At 40.7% G+C, this 17,220-nt stretch overlaps 1 protein-coding gene across 1 annotated transcript in view; it reads right to left on the bottom strand.

Moving 5' to 3' along the window:
- Window positions 1-17,220, bottom strand: part of LOC122792709 (cubilin-like) — a 3,134,001-nt gene that overhangs the window by 1,950,489 nt on the left and 1,166,292 nt on the right. The window contains exon 26 of the mRNA XM_044060295.1: window positions 1,158-1,314. Within this exon, the coding sequence (XP_043916230.1) occupies window positions 1,158-1,314 (157 nt within the window). The remainder of the gene's footprint in view (window positions 1-1,157; window positions 1,315-17,220) is intronic.

Raw genomic sequence — 17,220 nt, 5'->3', positions numbered from 1 at the left:
TCCTTGTGGTAAGTGTAGGTACTGTGAGTATATAGATATGGATTCACTTGAATTCATACACCCAGATATGGGTAGGCAACACAGATTTTGCGTGAGGGCTAACTGTAATACTAAACATATAGTCTATGGCAAGATGTGTTTGTTGTCAAAGATTCTATATAGGGAAAACGGATCTCACCCTTAGGGAACGCATAAGAGAACACATATATAGTGTAGAGAGTGGTAATAAAAATAATTCTATAGCCAAATATGTTCTGAACACAAGACTTAAACATGATTTCAAATTTAGGGTGATTGAAGTTATACAGGAAACAGCCAGATTGGGTAATGTGGTAAAATAAGACTGAAGGAGCAGAATTTAGATAGATTTTAAGACTTAGGGCAGATAAGGGAGCTGGGCTTAATGAAGTGGTTTCTATTAAACCTATACTCAAAGCCAGAGGCTTACCCAGGTGATTTTTACTTGTGAGTTTAGGCACGCTTTAAATGTTGTGATGGAGTACTCAAATGTTTAAGCTTGTATAAGAAGCATGCTATGCCTTTAAAGACAGTTTGAATGATGATGTCACCAATGAATGGGGGGACAAGATATTTCAATGGATGTTTTAATTTGCAACATTTTATAAGGGGACATTGAATATATGTATGTTATTAAAATCTGAAGAAGCCACACTGATGTGGTGAGAGCGCTTACCTAAATAATGTACGATTTTGTTTATTTTATATGCTCGCTATGCTTCATTTTGCCTATAAGTATCGGATTTTATTGTTTGGCCTATATTACTACGGCATTACATTTACCCATGGACTACTTTTACTTTGCTGCTGTTATACTTAAACATTCCACAGCTTGTTATAACTCACTGCACAGAACGGGTTTCTCTTAAGGTCCACGTAGGAACGTTTTTCTGGCTACATGTTTTGCTCAGATAATCAAGTGATATTGCTGGGTTCATACTGTTGCCTTTGTATTGTAGCAGGTTAATTTACTAATCTTTAGTCTTATCTTTAGAACAGACTGCAAATCAAAATGTGACTTTGTACTGAAAAGTATTTAGAGTAACCACTGTATGCCACATTTTAGTGATGCTGTTAGTAATACTAAATAGAAAAAGGCACAATGTTAGCAGTGTGCAGATGATGAATGCCATACTTACACTGGTTGTAGCTTGCTAAGAATCCACCTCCACTCACTGAGTTATCAGTCCTAAGCTTTATATACATAGTGCTACCAGTAGAGCGAACTGGTGCTGGAACTCCATCACCACACAAATGGGCCAGAACAGAAGCAGCAGTGGTATTCCCATCATATACCTTGAAATCAAAAACAAAACACAACAATGATAATGCAATTAAAAACAAAACACAGTAACAATTACTGTACATACTGGTAGTTTTGACATATGAAGACATTATAATTGTAGTTGCTAACAACAAAGACATGTGAATGACCTTGAATTAAGATAAAAGTAATGGTCCGAGTGATGTGAAAACTGGGGTGTCTGCATTTTTCAACGAGCAAAGTATCTTTGCTGAAAATAAAATTTGGGAAAATAATGCAGTTATGATATAATGGAAAGGTAGGTTTGACAAAAGAAATGAAAGAAATATGTTTTCTGTGGAGGACGTATACATTAACATTCAGAAAAAATGTTTATCTGGTGAATTTGGAATTAATAGGAAAAATGGCATATATGACAAATGTTTATATGATCCCAGTAAACTAAACAAATTGTGCAGTTGCTGTTTTTTTTCATATGGGTTCAAGATTAAACCTGTGAAATGAGATATGCTGTATATCAGTAAAGATGAAGGGAGATTACAATTACTATGTCTAGTTGTTTATTCTACTTCTTTAAACTCATATAGAGTACTAAAGCAGGTAAAGGAACAGAATGAGAATTTAATAGTGGGAATGTTTAATTATACACAGAAATAATTCTGGGAGATGATGAGAATAAGAAAAAGAGAAAAATAATACGTAAATGAAAAAAAATATCAATAATAAATACTAGCATGGAAAATAAAAAAATTATGATATTGAAAAACGATAGAAGAGTGTGGTATAATAATGAGATGAAATAAAATTATAATGTAAATCCATGGGAACATTTACCAGAATAAATGATTAAAGCCAATTAGGTAAGGTAAAAGTGGTGTGCCAAGATTGTAAGGCACAAGGATTTCTTGCTAAGACTGATAATAAATAAATACATAAATTACTAGTAAAGGGGAATATAGCATATAAAAAGAAAATTTTAAAAGAGTGTGTTTGCTTTATGAGGAAGAAGAGACAACAGAACATGTTTTTTTAAATGTAAAATAAGTGGTGAAACTCTGGAAAAAGCTGTGTGAAGTAAATTTATTTGAGAATATTCGTGACATAAACAATACAGATATGAATATTATTATGTATCAATATTACAGAAATAAAAAGAAAGAATATGTGAGAAGGGTAGATAAGAATTTATTTTATGTTGTATTATTTATTTGGAATGAAAGATTAAATGAAATTTCAGTTAATGAGAAATGGATTTTGGCAGATATATTAAAAAAATCAGATTATGGCTATGGAAGAAGTGGGAGTCAATTATGGAAGAATAACAATCATGATGTTATAAGAAAAATGATAAATATCAAGAAACAGACATTTGTATTTATATGTGCCAGGAAATATGTAAATTATGTTTTTATGTCGTGTTAATTAAAGGACCCCCACTCTATTTGATAGATAGTATGGAATCTTTAACATCCATCTAACCTACCACCAACTTAAGCTGATAGGACCTTGAATTAGCATCTCATCCAAAGAATGATACACTCTCATTAATACAGCACCCCCCCATATGCTGTACTGCAGTGTCAGCAATCCATCTATATGATGTAGAATACAACCCACAACCTTCTCAGGTGAGTATGCTACATGTTGCATCAGTTATACTACTTTTTAAAGATTTGACAGCATTTATTGTGCCTGTCATTTCTTTCAGTTTGTCCTGTTTGTTCCACAAGCCCTGAACTTTCAACCTTTTGGACTGCAAGGCATCTGTGGCTACAGACTGGGTATCAGCTGGAAGGGAGAAGGTGAGACCTCTATTGAGAGATAACTGATGAACCCATGAAAGTAACTCCCTTTTAACAAACTCCAATACTGGAATCTGAAGGAAGAGCGGATGAGGGCATTGTGTCCAAACAGATTTGAGGAACCACGGAATTCTTCTCATGTGAAGTCTGCCCAGAGAACCATGAGAAATGTAGGTGCCATGAAACCCAGAATCCTCAGACATTCCTTTGCTAAGGTTAGAGACTGGGTGGAGAGATTCAAAAATTGTTGCTTGTAAAAGTCTACTTTGTCACGAGGAAGAAGAAGCCTCATGAGGGATGTACCCAAAAGGCATCCCAGAAACACTTTACTGTGGGAAGGAAAGTTCACCTGAAATCCTAAATTGAGAAGGAGGTCCTTTACCTACGCCAGGGATTCCTCACATTCTGAAAAAAAAGGCTATAAAAATGAGATAGTTGTCTAAATACGGAAAAAAATGTGAATGCCGTGCAACCTGCAATGAGCTATTACTGGTGCAAGATACTTTGTAAATATCCTTGGAGTTACAGAGAGCTCAAAGTATAAGGCAGAGAACTAAAAATGTAAGCCAGATACAGAAATTCTTAAAATCTATTTGAAATCTGTGAGGACTGGGATGTGCTGCAAAGCTTATTCTAAATATACACTTACAAAAACTGAGAGGGGGATGACAGGTAACAGACACTCAGAGGAAAACATCCTGAACTTTGGGACTTATTGGAATGTTTAGAAAGGAAATGTCTAGAATTGGTCTCCCAAGTTTTTTTCTTTCTTTGACACCAGAAAGATTCTTTCTTTAAACCTCCTTTATTGAATTATCACTTAAGACACAGGCAAACATACATTTATATAAAAGAAAACAAACCATATTAACATCTTCACAGTTACAAACATTATACATCACATGAATTCTTTTGTTTAATTATCATCAATCCAGCATTACACAAATTGCAAAATTCTAGCCTTCCCTTACACTTCACTCCTCTTCCAGAACATTATACTGCATGTATTGTTCCCACAATTTCCATTTTTTTCTATTAAATTTGCTCCCACCCCTTTCTAATGATCTCGGTTCCAGTTCTTTTATCTCTGTTACAATATTCAGTACTTCAAGTATCGTTGGTTTAGACTTTGATTTTCATTTTCCAGCAACTGCATTTTTGGCAGGCACCAGGATTAAACTTAACCAGGTCTTACTATGTCTAAGCAATTCAGATCCTGTATCCCAGTTCAAAAAATAATTTTCTTAGTTACACCTATTTGCTCACCCAATATTTCTGACACAGTACTCTGTAGGGAATTTTTAAAGAATACAACTTACTGCAACCTGCACAGCAACTGAAAGTAAAACAAATTTTAAAGACATTTTTTTAAAAATCTGTTTATTCAACGACACTACACAGGTAAGCGCTTTCACATTAAACTAACAAATGCTTCATCAGACAAGTAAAAACTTCAAAGAGTCTTTTAAAGACAACAGCATCACTTCCCAGCTCATTAATACATATCCAAACTGACAAATAAGAACAGAGATACAATAAATCACCTAGGATCTTCACCACCTCATCAGCTGAACAATGACATCACAAAAAACTACAATGCTGTAGTTCAAACAGTAGCACTACAGAGCACACATTGTACTCATATTTTGAGAGTTCATAGAATTCATGCAAACAGCACAAGACAAAAACTAATCTAAGACTAATACACTTCCTCTATAAACTATTTAACAATAATAACAAAAAAATGAACAATGAAAATAAAAAATAAAAATGATTTCATATACATAAATATTCTTTAAACCTTGATCCAAATCAGTGTAAGAGAGGGTGCATTTTAAGGACTGGTTTCAGGGACATGGAATCATTTAGACCTGGTGGTTTAAAGGATTGTAGCTCAAGTATCCAACTCTGTTCTCTAGCTTCAGGATGTTCTTAACATTTCCTGCTCTAACACCTAGCTTAACAATCTCTAAGGCAAAAAACTAACGTATGGTGTGTCCCTGACTTCTGGAGATGCACAGCACATGCATTAGTGTCTCTCACATTCCTGATCTCACCTAAATGTTTGAGGATCCTATCTTTGAAACACCGGTTGATTTTATCTATGTAAAAGGCAAAACATTCTTGGCAAAACACATAGTAAATCACATTGACAGTTCTACAGTCAGCGTAAAAAGCAAAATCTATGGTATGCTTCAATCTTCAATATTGGGTGCTCAAAAGTATGGCCAGAATATATATAATGGCCTGCTCTACAGTTTCTAAATGGAAAAATACCAGAGTGTGAAGAATTAGACAGGTTAACACAGTCTATATTATTCATATAGCAGAGTTGTCATTTCAGAGAGATGTCATTATGAAAACTAAACTGCAGTCCATTGTCTACTATGTCAGCAAGATCAGCACAGCTCTAAATAATATCCCAGTTCTTTTTAAGGATGTCTGTAATTATATTAATGTCACTAGAATATGTCAAAACACATCTAGTGGTTCTATTATTTCCAGGTACAGGACCAGGGGTCATTGCAGGAGCAGTAAAATCAGAAAAGTATGGTCTAGCTATACTTCCTCTTTCTGATCTGCTCGCTGTATACAGGCATCTTTCTCTCTTTCAGTTTACCCACATTTTAAAAAATCCATCTTAAACTCCTTCAGTGTTTATTCCAATAAGGTCTCATCAGTGTGTAAATGCATGACCCTAAGATGCTGCCCCTCAGGATATTCCTGGGGATATGTCTGAGGTGCATGCTGCTCTTGTCCAACACTGAATTCTTTTTACATGGCTTCTTATATATTTTTATATTAAACTTGTCCAAATTATTAATATGGATAGTAATGTCCAAAACATCGATGGATTCTAAGGAGATATTACTACTGAAGCTTAAAAAGTCTGTCGACTTTTGCAAAAAAAGAAATAAACTAATTGAGTAGTTCAATACTACCCTCCCAAAGCAAAAAAAAATGTCATCAACAAAACTTTTATAGTGAATGACATGTTGTATATATATATATATTATCCTTACAGACCTTAGTATGTTCCCAGTATTCTAGTACAAGGTCGGTGTAGCTATTGGCACAAGCTGTGCCCATAGCCACGCCAACCTTCTGCAAAAAGTATTCCTGACCAAACACAAAGGCATTGTTCATTAATACCAATTCAAGAAGAGCACATACAAGCTCAATTTTACTACAGGGCATGTTCACATATTGTGCTAATAAAGACCTTACATAATCAATACCCACAGTGTTAGGAATCACTGTGAATAGAGAAGACACATCTAAAGTAACCAATACAAGATCGGTAGTTCTGTCAAGACCACTGACCTTATGGTACAGGTCCTCTAAAAATCTTTGTTGTCTTTCAACACAGAATCAACTTTGTCAAGTATACGTCTCAACAGTTTTTCCAAAAAGATGGACAAGGGCTCTGTGGCTTATCCCCTACTAGATATTATAGGTCACATGGGAGGATGATAACAGATTTTTATGTATCTTCGGACATCCGCATAAAATAGGGACAATCGGATGCTCAACTGAAAAATATTTGAATAGATCTTCATTCAGCTGCAGGGATTTCAGGTCTTCCCCTACTAGGAAGATTGCTCCTCTATGCTCCCTCCAGGCATCAACTGATTCAAGCCAGGGATCATCTCCTTCAGACTGCTCAGTACTTGGGTAGTACCATAAACCTCAACAAGTCTCAGCTAGCACCAGTTTAGGTACTGGATATCATAGGTGCTCAGCTGGGCACTACCTAGGGCAGGGTATTTTTATCTCTGGACAGACTGTTATCACTCCGTCATCATGTGCTTTACAGTCTCCAAGCCAACCTTCCTCCAACGGGCCCAGTTCTTCAGGTGTTGGGGTCCATGGTGGCCAAGATCATATCATCCCATCTGCTCATCTTCATATGAGAGTTCTACAATGGACCTTAGCTGTTCAGTGGTCTTTGCTAGACCTTTCCTTGTCACATCCTGTTTGGCTATCCCATGTTTGCAAGGACTCCATTCTTTGGTGGCTCCAATCCCCAGACCTCCTTCAGGGTCGTCAGTTTGTTCTTCCCTCCCCTATAATCATGGTGACCACAGCTGCCTCCCTGCTCGGGTGGAGTGGGGGGCATTGCAAGGGAAGAACGGTCCAAGGCACATGGTCCCCTCTGGAGACCAATCTCCATATCAGTGTCCTGGAGATGAGGACGGTACTTTTGGCGTTGCAACCTCTTCATGATTTTCTTCCACATACAGATGGACAATATGTCAGTAGTCTGGTACATCAACAAACAGGGGGCACCAGATCTTATCCCCTTTGTCGTGAAGCCATGAGATTGTGAGAGAGGCGATCTCCACAGGCTGTTTTCTGGTGGCAATGCACATTTCAGGGATGTCTAACATATTGACGGACAGGCTCAGCAGGTATATTCTGATGCCTTACAAATCTCTGAACCCTTCAGTAGTGGAAAAGATAAGTAGTTTCTATAATCTCTTTGCCTCTCCTTCCAATGTGAAGTGCAGCATGTATTTCGCTCTGAACCCCCTGCTCTGTTGGAGTCCCCCAGAGACGCTCTAGTTCTTTCTTAACCCTCCAGTCTTCTGTATGCTTATCCTCCGCTCCCTCTAATTCCCAAGTTCATTCAGAAAACTCAACAGCTGGGGAGCTCAGTGATCTGCATTGTCCCTTTTTGGCCTCGCCAAGTTTGATTCCCCACTTTGTGGTCTCATGTAATGTGTCCTCCTTGGACGGTAGATCCGGTTCCGGATCTGATTACACATCCTTCAGGGATTTCTCACCCAGACTTAGTCAGCCTGAAGCTCATGGCTTGGTTGCTCCATTTCCTATGATAGTTAGGACCCTGGGCTGTCTTCTCCTGTTAAGAAGATCTTGGTAGCAGCTCACAAATCTTTTACAGGAAGGTTTATTAGAGTAAATGGAAGCATTTCTTGATCTGGGATTCTCAGCATGGCCTGGATCCTTTCACTGCACCAGTTTCAGCCATTTTGGAATTTTGGTGGACATTTTTAATCATGGCGCTAGTTTCCCTACAGTTAAGCCACAATTGGCAGCAATTTCTGACTTTCACAGAGATTTCGACTTCATGCGAGAATTTGGCTTTATTGGCTTCTTCTAAACTTTGTAAGGCCTTTTTGAAATGTACCTTTCTCCTTAGACCTGTGGTTAAGGACCCAACACCCCCTTGGGATCTTACCTTTGTGTTGCAAACCTTGGTTTCTCCTCCTTTCAAACCAGTGCCCATGGTTGATTCGCAGTTTTTGTCATGGAAGATGGCTTTTTTGGTAGCAATTACCTCAGCCAAAAGGGTTTTCGAGATCCAAGGCTTATCTGTCGAGCCCCCTTATATGATATTCCATAAAGACAGGGCATCCCTTTGGACTAATCCAACTTTTCTACCGAAGTTGGCATCAGAATCTAATATTAACCAGGTCATCAATTTGCCAGTTTTCTTTCCAAATTTCCAAAATAAGGGAGAGTACAAATTGCACTTGCTTGATGTTCACAGGCAGCTGTGTTTCTATTTGCATAGAACAAAATCCTTTCATAAGTCAGATCAACTGTTTGCTTCTTTTTCCAAACATTTCTTGGGAAAACCTGTTTCTAAAGATACCATTGCTCGATGGATATCTGAATGTATTTCATTGGCCTATCAAGCAAAAGGGTTATCTCCACCATGTCTGGGTGCATTCCACCAGGTCTGTTGCTACTTCTGTGGCTTTTTGGTTTGGGGTTTCTTTAGATGATATCTGCTCTGCAGCTTCCTGGACATTATCGCACACATTTATCTCTCATTATAAATTGGACCTTCTTTCCAGGGGCAGAGCACCCTTTAGCTCAGACATGCTCCAAAACATCCTTCCATGAGGACCTCTCATGGTTTATTGGTAGCTGCAGACTCTGTCCCTCAGGTTGAAGATCAAATGAAAACAACTTCAGATAAATACGTTATTTACATACCATAATGTTCCATCTGAGATATTTCTTTCCAATTGTCTTCAACCATCCCTCCCTCCTTCCCCCTGCCTTGTGTAGGCTGTGTAGTGAACTGGATGGAAGAGTCATAGTCTCTCTGTTCTGGCTAGTCTTTCCTTTGATAAGCTTTTTGTGGGTTGTGCCAGGTCTATAGGTATATTGTCTAGGTTGGGATGCTGCTGTTTTGCAACAAACTCGATCTGAGAGGAGGAGGGAGACAGGGAAATTATGGGTAGGGGAGGAGCTTGGAGTTTGGATTGAATGTGCCAGATGTATAGGTATATTGTCTAGGTTGGGATGCTGCTGTTTTGCAACAAACTCGATCTGAGAGGAGGAGGAGGGAGACAGGGAAATTATGGGTAGGGGAGGAGCTTGGAGTTTGGATCGAATGCAGCCATTCGGATCCATGCTTCTTCAAGGCTTGGCAGATAATTACCATTCTGGAGAAAATCTTCCATTTTTATTGTTTTGCTTTTTTTTTTTTTTTTTTTTTTTTTTTACAGAAAACTATTTATAATGTAGGAAATATCTTTTTAGTGGTTGCTACTAAAAAATTTATTTCAAAAAATTAATTTTTAGTTAACATTGCATGATATGAAAAAGTGTAAAATCATTTTTATGTGAAAATTAAGTGTTGTAGGAGAAAAAAAACAGAGGTAGGGGCTTGGGCTAGTGGTTTTGATGGCTAAGGATCAGGAAGTAGGCATGTCCTCTGCATCTGTTAGGTTTTTCTCATTTGCCAAGGGTAATAGCTCTTGTCACTTTCAGAATAAAGAGCGGATGATGCTTTACTGCAAAGTTGACATAGCCTGATCCCTGGGAAAAAGACCAGTACTTTGATGGCATTTTCCAGTGCATCTCCTGAAAAAGAAAACAAAAAGTTCCTCTTATTTCTCAAATGAAGGGCAGGAAAGGTTGACTGGGTTTGCTAAGGGTGTTTTTCAAGCCTTTATTTCTTTAAGTTTTAATTCCCCACTGAGTTTTAAAAGAAAACAATTTCCCTTTCTGTCTGCAGCTGTCACTACTGCCATCACCCGGGGGCAGTAGTGAGCCCAAAGGGGAGCGCTCTGCACTGAACTAAAAGTAATTGGGTCTCAGCCAGAAGTGGAGGAACCTCTGAGAGCACCTGTTCATCTTGATATGGTAATATGTGTCCTGGAGGTCCACCGAGCACATCCAGTCATTTACCTGCAGGAAGGGCAGACTGGATTGAAGGGTAACCATCTGGAATTTCATCTTGGCAACTGACAGATTCAGGGATGAAAGATCCAGAATGGGTCTTAAGTCCCACGTTTTCTTTGGCACTAAAAAGAACCTGGAATAAATGCCTGATGTGGACTGGTCTGGAGGGATGGACTGGATGACTCATTTTGCTAGCAGCCTAGAAAATGTCTATGGTTGCCTACTCCCGCTAACCAGGTAGCATATCTGGGAGATGTTCGGGGGGGAATGGGGGGATGGAGAAAGGGAATCGAGTAACCTCTGGATATGATCTGCAGAATGCAGAGATCATTTCAGATTGACTCCCAGGCCGTTGGGTGCAGAGATAGTCATCCCCCAACTGCCTCCATAGATGAGCAGCTGGGCGACCCTTCAGGGTTGTTGAAAGGGTCTGTCCAGGAAGGAATCCCGAGTACCTTGGTTCTTCGGACCTCCTCTGCCATGATGGTGGCACCTATCGTATCCCCCTTTGCCTCTGGGGGAAGGTGAATCCTGAGCATCCTGGGAAAAACCTTGAAACTTCCGAAACCACATCTTCTTAACCCTGTCCTGTGCTGATTCCTAGAGAAGGATAATTGTGGGATGGAGAAGCAGATCCTGACGGCAGACAAAGTCTTCCCTTCCTTTTCACTCTGGAGTAAAGTATCATGAACTGTTTTTCCAAAAAAGGTGGAACCATCATAGGGGGCATTTGTGAAAGACACCTTGAAGGGCTCAGAAAAGGCACAAAGCTGGAGTCAGGCATGTCACCTCATGCCACGCCTATTCTCACAGCCCTATAGGCACCGTGAGTAGTGTGTGATAGGAGCCTCATGGATATATTAGAGATGGAAGTGAGGGTGGCCATGCAGGAGGAAAAAACCTTCTTCTCCTCTGCCGACATGGACCATGAGGTAGACTCAGTGATCTCTTTAACCAGGTCCCTCTGCAGTCTGATTACATGTGCCAAATAATTCAGCGTATGCAAGGCAAAGGTGGCTGATGCATAGGTCTACTTTCCAAAGTGATCCATCGCCTGAAACTCCCTGTCTAAAAGATGGACTGAAGAGCTCTCCTATGCAAACTCTTTTTTGGTGGCTGACACAACCACCATGGCATTGACCAGGGACCCTTTGGAGCAGTGTTGTCTATCTGAGGGAGCACTGAGTACCTTATCTGGGCACCTGGGGATAGGCTCAACCTTATCCGGTTCCTTCCATGCCCTAGATGAGATTAGATCTGCTAAGGGATCTGCAGGAGGGGACACCCAGGAGGTAGAGGGTCCTGTGCCAAATGCCTCCAAGAATACCGTCTCATCCAGGTTGGGCCTCTGGGTAGACCACCCACTGCGTTGCTACAAAATCTCCATGATTTTTCCAAAGGAGACATCCTTCAAGGGTGATCGAGGAGAACCCTCCCCTTCCTCCAGGTTGGTATCATCTGTGAGGGACTCCAGTGGGAAGTCTAAGTGCCTCCTCTTATACAAATGCTTCCAAGGGGGCTCCTTGCAGAAATTCCAGGGAGGACTCAAAAGCCTCGGAGAGTTCCCATGCAGGAACCTCCTGCGCCAAAGTAGCAACAGTCTGTCCCTGAGGGGGAAGGATGGCAGACTGTGGTCCAGGAAAAAGAGGGAGCCAGAACGGACCCTGAGGATGAAGGTGTCAGAGGTCTTGAAGGAACCAAGAGGACCCTCTCCACCACCTCCAAGGCAAAAGGCAAGTGGATCCCTGAAGTCGGAATGGCTGAGGCTGGATCAGCCTCTCCCTGCGTCAAGAGGGGAGCTGGAGCCAAGCCTTCTGGCACCGAGATTTTGAGAGAAAGGATGACCCCGAAAGCCTCAAAGTTGACACCATCCCCTCGGATCTGACACCAAGGCTATTGCTCAGAGAGTTGGTTGGCTCCAAAAACATCAGAGCCGAACCACTCAGGGCAATGGTCAGCGTCGAGGTACCAGGGACCATATGTGCCGACCCCTCGACACTGGGGCATCTCAGACCCAAAACCAGGAGTTGGATCAGAGAAAGAGTAATAGGGAGAAAGGTGGACTGCATGTCCGCCGCCCCAGAGGGGGATGGAGCAGGTAAGACTCCAAAATGGATCTGGGCCTGAATGAACTTCTGCATCATCCTATCCACCTTGGCTTCAGAGAGGCTCCGAGAGGACTGGATGGAAGACGCCTCCGATCCAGGCCTGGAGTGATGCCGGGGGGAAGTGGAGAGTGGAAACCGAGCCCAGGAGGCCTCCAGCTCTGGCGAGAAATGAGGTGGCCGGAGCTGAAAGGGTCTCCGGCTCAGATCTGGGAGGGATTTGGATGGGGGTTTGACTGAGGAACACCAGTATGGGGGCCGCTTCCTGGGACAATCCTGCTCTTTAGCTGAGGCTTCTCTCTGCCCTTGGACTTCTTGGTGGGAGGTTGCGTCCCAGAAGCTGGTGTAGAGGAAGACGAAGTAGAGGCCTCCATAGAAGGTGGTAGGAGGCCTTTCCGAATGAGTTTGTTCCTCCTGTCAATCAATGTATGGGGGTTGAAGCCAGCACAGACAAGGCAAGAGGAATCTAGATGGGGGACACCCAAGCAAACTACGCACAGAGTGTGGATATTAGACGGGGAGGGTACATATGCCCACACTCTGTGCACTTCTTGAAGCCAGGTTTGGGGGTATCAGTCATGGCTAGGAAGCAAAGTAAACACACACTCACACATGCACACTACACTAGAAAGTGGAGAGAGAGAAGAGAGGTTTTTTTTTTAACCCAATGCCTGAACGCAAAGAGATAGGGTGGGATTAGAAAAGATAAAGATAGGAGAAAGAGCAGATAAACAGAGCAAAAACAACCCCAAAAGTACACTTACTACAAGTGGAGCTTGGACCGAAGGATAAATGCTGCTGATCAAATGAGCAGCAAATTAGATCTGAGGGGGAGGAGGGAGACAGAGGTATTATGGGTAGGGCAGGAGGTTGAAGTTTGGATCTGATGCTGGAGTATGCAGCCAAGTCAGATCCGTGCCGGATCCGTGTCCCTCAGGTTGAAGATCAAATGAAAACAACAACTTCAGATCATTTGTTAAAATACATAAAAGTAACAAATGAATACTACATAATCAATGAAGTTTAGGATATGCTACACAGTAAAATACAGAATATTAATACAATGGACTTTACCTTGTAAAACATATAAGATCTGAGGAGGCTGTGTGATCTAACTAAGATTTAAGTTCACTACCAAAAAATGTTATATGAAATCAGTTACAGCTGCCTCATCACGTGGTGCAGCAGGATAAAGCTCTGAATGTGCCACAGACATCCTAAGCTAGGCTGTTTGGGTTGCTGAGAGCATGTAGGAGTGAGCAGCCAGCACTAGCTTACTCATGCTGGGGAAGGGAGGCAACTATACCCAATGTACTGCTTACCCCAGATGACAAACTGGACTACTGCAAGTTGTAGCTAAAAGGACTGTAATGGCTGTGCACTACAAAGAAGATGGGATTCTCAGTGTGTAACAGCACATTTCCTTAGTAGGCAGTAGCACTTGCATAAAACACTGGCATCTATGAGGAGACAGTTAAGTGGAAAGAGAATGGACTTTGACCAATTACTGCATTACTTTCACCTCCGCTGCTGAACATGTGAGTAGCTTGGTAATCACCCAAATCATGGAATGAATGAGCTGTAGATATGTTATCCTGACTGGGAAATTAATAGACCAACCCTTGCCTTGGTGGGAGGAGCAAATGGGTCAGCATTTTATCAAAGGGGGCATAAATGCCAGAGATGAGAGTTAGAAAAGGAAGTAGATTATAGCTAATTCACATTTTTAAGCAAAAAATGAATAGACATGAAAATGCAATGAAAAAAGCCTGTGGAAAGGCTTGCAGAAAGCAATCAGGAAAGATAGAAAAGGAGGCAGAAGAGTAGTGTAGAAGAGAGAGAGAGGGACTGAAGGCTTATTACTGAGACTGATGGTACCACAGCTTCCTGTCGTACATCACTGCTTACTGTCATTGCTGAGATCATCTGATCCCCAACAGATAATTACTGCATGAAACCTCTTCTGACATTGGCCAAGTCAGTTGAGCTTTCTGATTATGCCCCCACCCCACCCCCACAAGCTAGGATTTTGATGTTTACTGCGGTGGTGGTGCTGCGGTAGCGTTGTCGCCTCACAGTAAGACGTGCTCCTGTTCGATTCTCAGCTAAAGCGTCTTCTGTGTGGAGACATGCGTGAATGGGCGTACCTTCGTTGAAGGTTGTGCATCAGAGCTGGCAACTCGGCATGTAAAAATCTACTGCCAATCATTAGCGGACTGGAGTTCCGCTGTGGCTACCCCTAACCGGGAAAAGCTGAAAGACACAACAACAACAACCAAAGAATGAACTGCCAATTGTCATGAAATAGTGGTGTAAAATATTTGGCTCTTCCTACTGACCATTCTCAATCACTGCTCTACCCAAAGTGAGACCCCTTTTTTGGATCTCTGTCTCAGCTCCTCTTTACAACTCAGCCAGTCACTTAACACATTATTAATGATGGCTTCATCTCTGAATTTATTTGTTTACTGTTCTTCAGCCACCTAACCACTATAATATAAACTCACTAATCTAGGTATAAATCCTTTTGTCGCAAGATGGGTTGCCATCTGGCTCACTGACAGAACCAACACTGTGAAAGTAGCAGACTCTAAATCCAACTTCAGACCAGTGACAAGTAGAGTACCACAGGGTTCAGTCCTAGGTCCTTTCCTGTTTGGTATCTACTTCTCTGAAGTACAGGCTAACACAGAAGGTCTTTGGCTAACAAAGTTCACAGATGACTGCAAACTAGGAGCCATAATCAAAACTCCTAACGATGTGGACATCCTACAAAAGGGCCTCACAAGGAGACAGATGCCTGGTGTCAAAGCCATAGCCTCAAGCTCAATGCCAAAAAGTGCATTGTCATCCATTTTGGTAAAAACTCTGTACCCATGAACTACCACATAGGCGGTAGTCTACTTAATACTGAAAGTGTGATAAGAGACCTTGGGACACAGGTGGACAGTAGTCTCTCCTATTATAATCACATCACCACAGTAGTCAGGAAATCCTTCTATCTACTCATCACTCATTAGACCCATTATAGAATACAACGCCCCTTTTGGTATATACCTCACAAGACATCTACAACAACTGGAAAGGCCGCAGAAATACCTCACAAAGAGGATTACCAGCCTCAAACAGATGGCCTACGCAAACCTTCTCAAAAAACTCCAGCTTTACTCGGTTGCATATCACCTACACAGAGGCGATCTCTGCCTAACATACAAAGCTATGTCAAACCCAGAGCTGTTAGACACGCTCCACTTAAAGAAATCCCAATCCCTCCGAGCTACACGCTCTAGGGACTTAAACCTTGTCACCACAATAAACAGAACATGCTGCAGGGATAGATTTCTGTCTCACAGACTTCCCATACTATGGAACAAACTACCTGTCTGTATCAAACAAAGCTCCTCATTAGCACTCTTCAAGAAAAATCTTGATGACTGGATGGGAGATAGGAAATTCACCCCGGGGATCACTTCTGTGGCTCGCTTGACAGGGGCACAGGAAAATAATTTTCTTGGGTGGCAAAAGCCAGGTTACCATTTGGCTAGGCTTATATAGGCCCTAGGGCTAATAGCCTAGTACCTACCTATGAACCTATAATCATGCCTGCCACATTATCTGTTATTAACCTGCACAATACAGCAGTATCTATGTGCCTTATAATCAAAACAGAGACATTCTTCTCATATAGTTGTGTATAACTTGTTATGGTCTCATATCACATACCAGAGAAATAAACTTACTGGATTTCAAATTAGCCACCTAGAAGACTGCAGTTATTTTGAGATGCTCCTGCCTATCAAATTATAATCTGAAGGAATCAACAGCTGATTACTACTATACATAATTTAATTTTCAATTTTGAATTCCTTTTACCAAAATATACTATATAATGGCTATATCATCCTTCAGAAATTGAAAATTGCTTCTGATTTTAAACATCTAAGAGCTGAAAGGAACAAGGTGAAAGGCAGTATTTCTTTATACTCTCCAGATAAGCCTGGTAGCTCAAAGTGCTGCAGTAGTGAATGATTCACTTTTAAATATCATCTTCCTAATCAGTAAAAAATACTAATAAAGTATAAACTAAACTACAAAGTGAGCAAATGAAAAAATCGCAAAAGAAAAAAAAATAACTTTACAAAAGAAAAACATGGAAATAATTTATGCATATACTGTAACTCCTACTGTTCTGTTCTGGAACTTACTTGTTCAAACTATTCTACTTAGTGCTCTTTCTAAATTAGTTAATTAGTGCCTGGAGCAGTTTAAAGATGTTATTGTAAATGTATATATTTGCACCTGTTGTACATAGAGCTGTCGATAGCTGATTAATATTAAAATCAGTCTGGCATTATAACTGCCTCGCATTATCTTCAGTGAAGCCTGGCATTATTGTAGCTGCCAGTCTGTTGTAACATTATATTATATTTATAATCTTACCTCTGTCCATCCTGGCTATATCTCCCAAAAGCATTAGAATACAATGTGAACAGATGTAAAAGCACACAAATACAGTAAATCAAGGAAAACTTGTTACAACAGTAAAACTTGTGTGACTCACATTTTATTTATTTTAAAGCTGCAGGAATGCATCTTCTTAAAAATGTGCACAGAGGTTTGAATCTAGGAAAATATCGACTACTTATTCAAGTATGAAATATGCAGAATTATTCAGGCACAGTAAATGGATCCCATATGAGAAGCTGATGCAAAAATCTACCAATAACAAAGGGGTGTGCTTCAAACTGAACACCCAGTGTGTAACGAAAATTAAAAAAAAAAAAGTATATGTGTTTTTCTCCAAGGGGCACCCTAACCCCCCCATATGCATGTGTGTGTTGAGGTGCTTCATTTTTTTTTTCTTCAA

The sequence above is a fragment of the Protopterus annectens genome, chromosome 2.part0 (assembly GCF_019279795.1).
Source record: "Protopterus annectens isolate FY-2018-M chromosome 2.part0, PAN1.0, whole genome shotgun sequence".
In the NCBI taxonomy this organism is placed as follows: Eukaryota; Metazoa; Chordata; order Ceratodontiformes; family Protopteridae; genus Protopterus; species Protopterus annectens.
The sequence above is the reverse complement of the archived record's forward strand: the minus strand, read 5'-3'. Positions and strand labels throughout refer to the sequence as shown.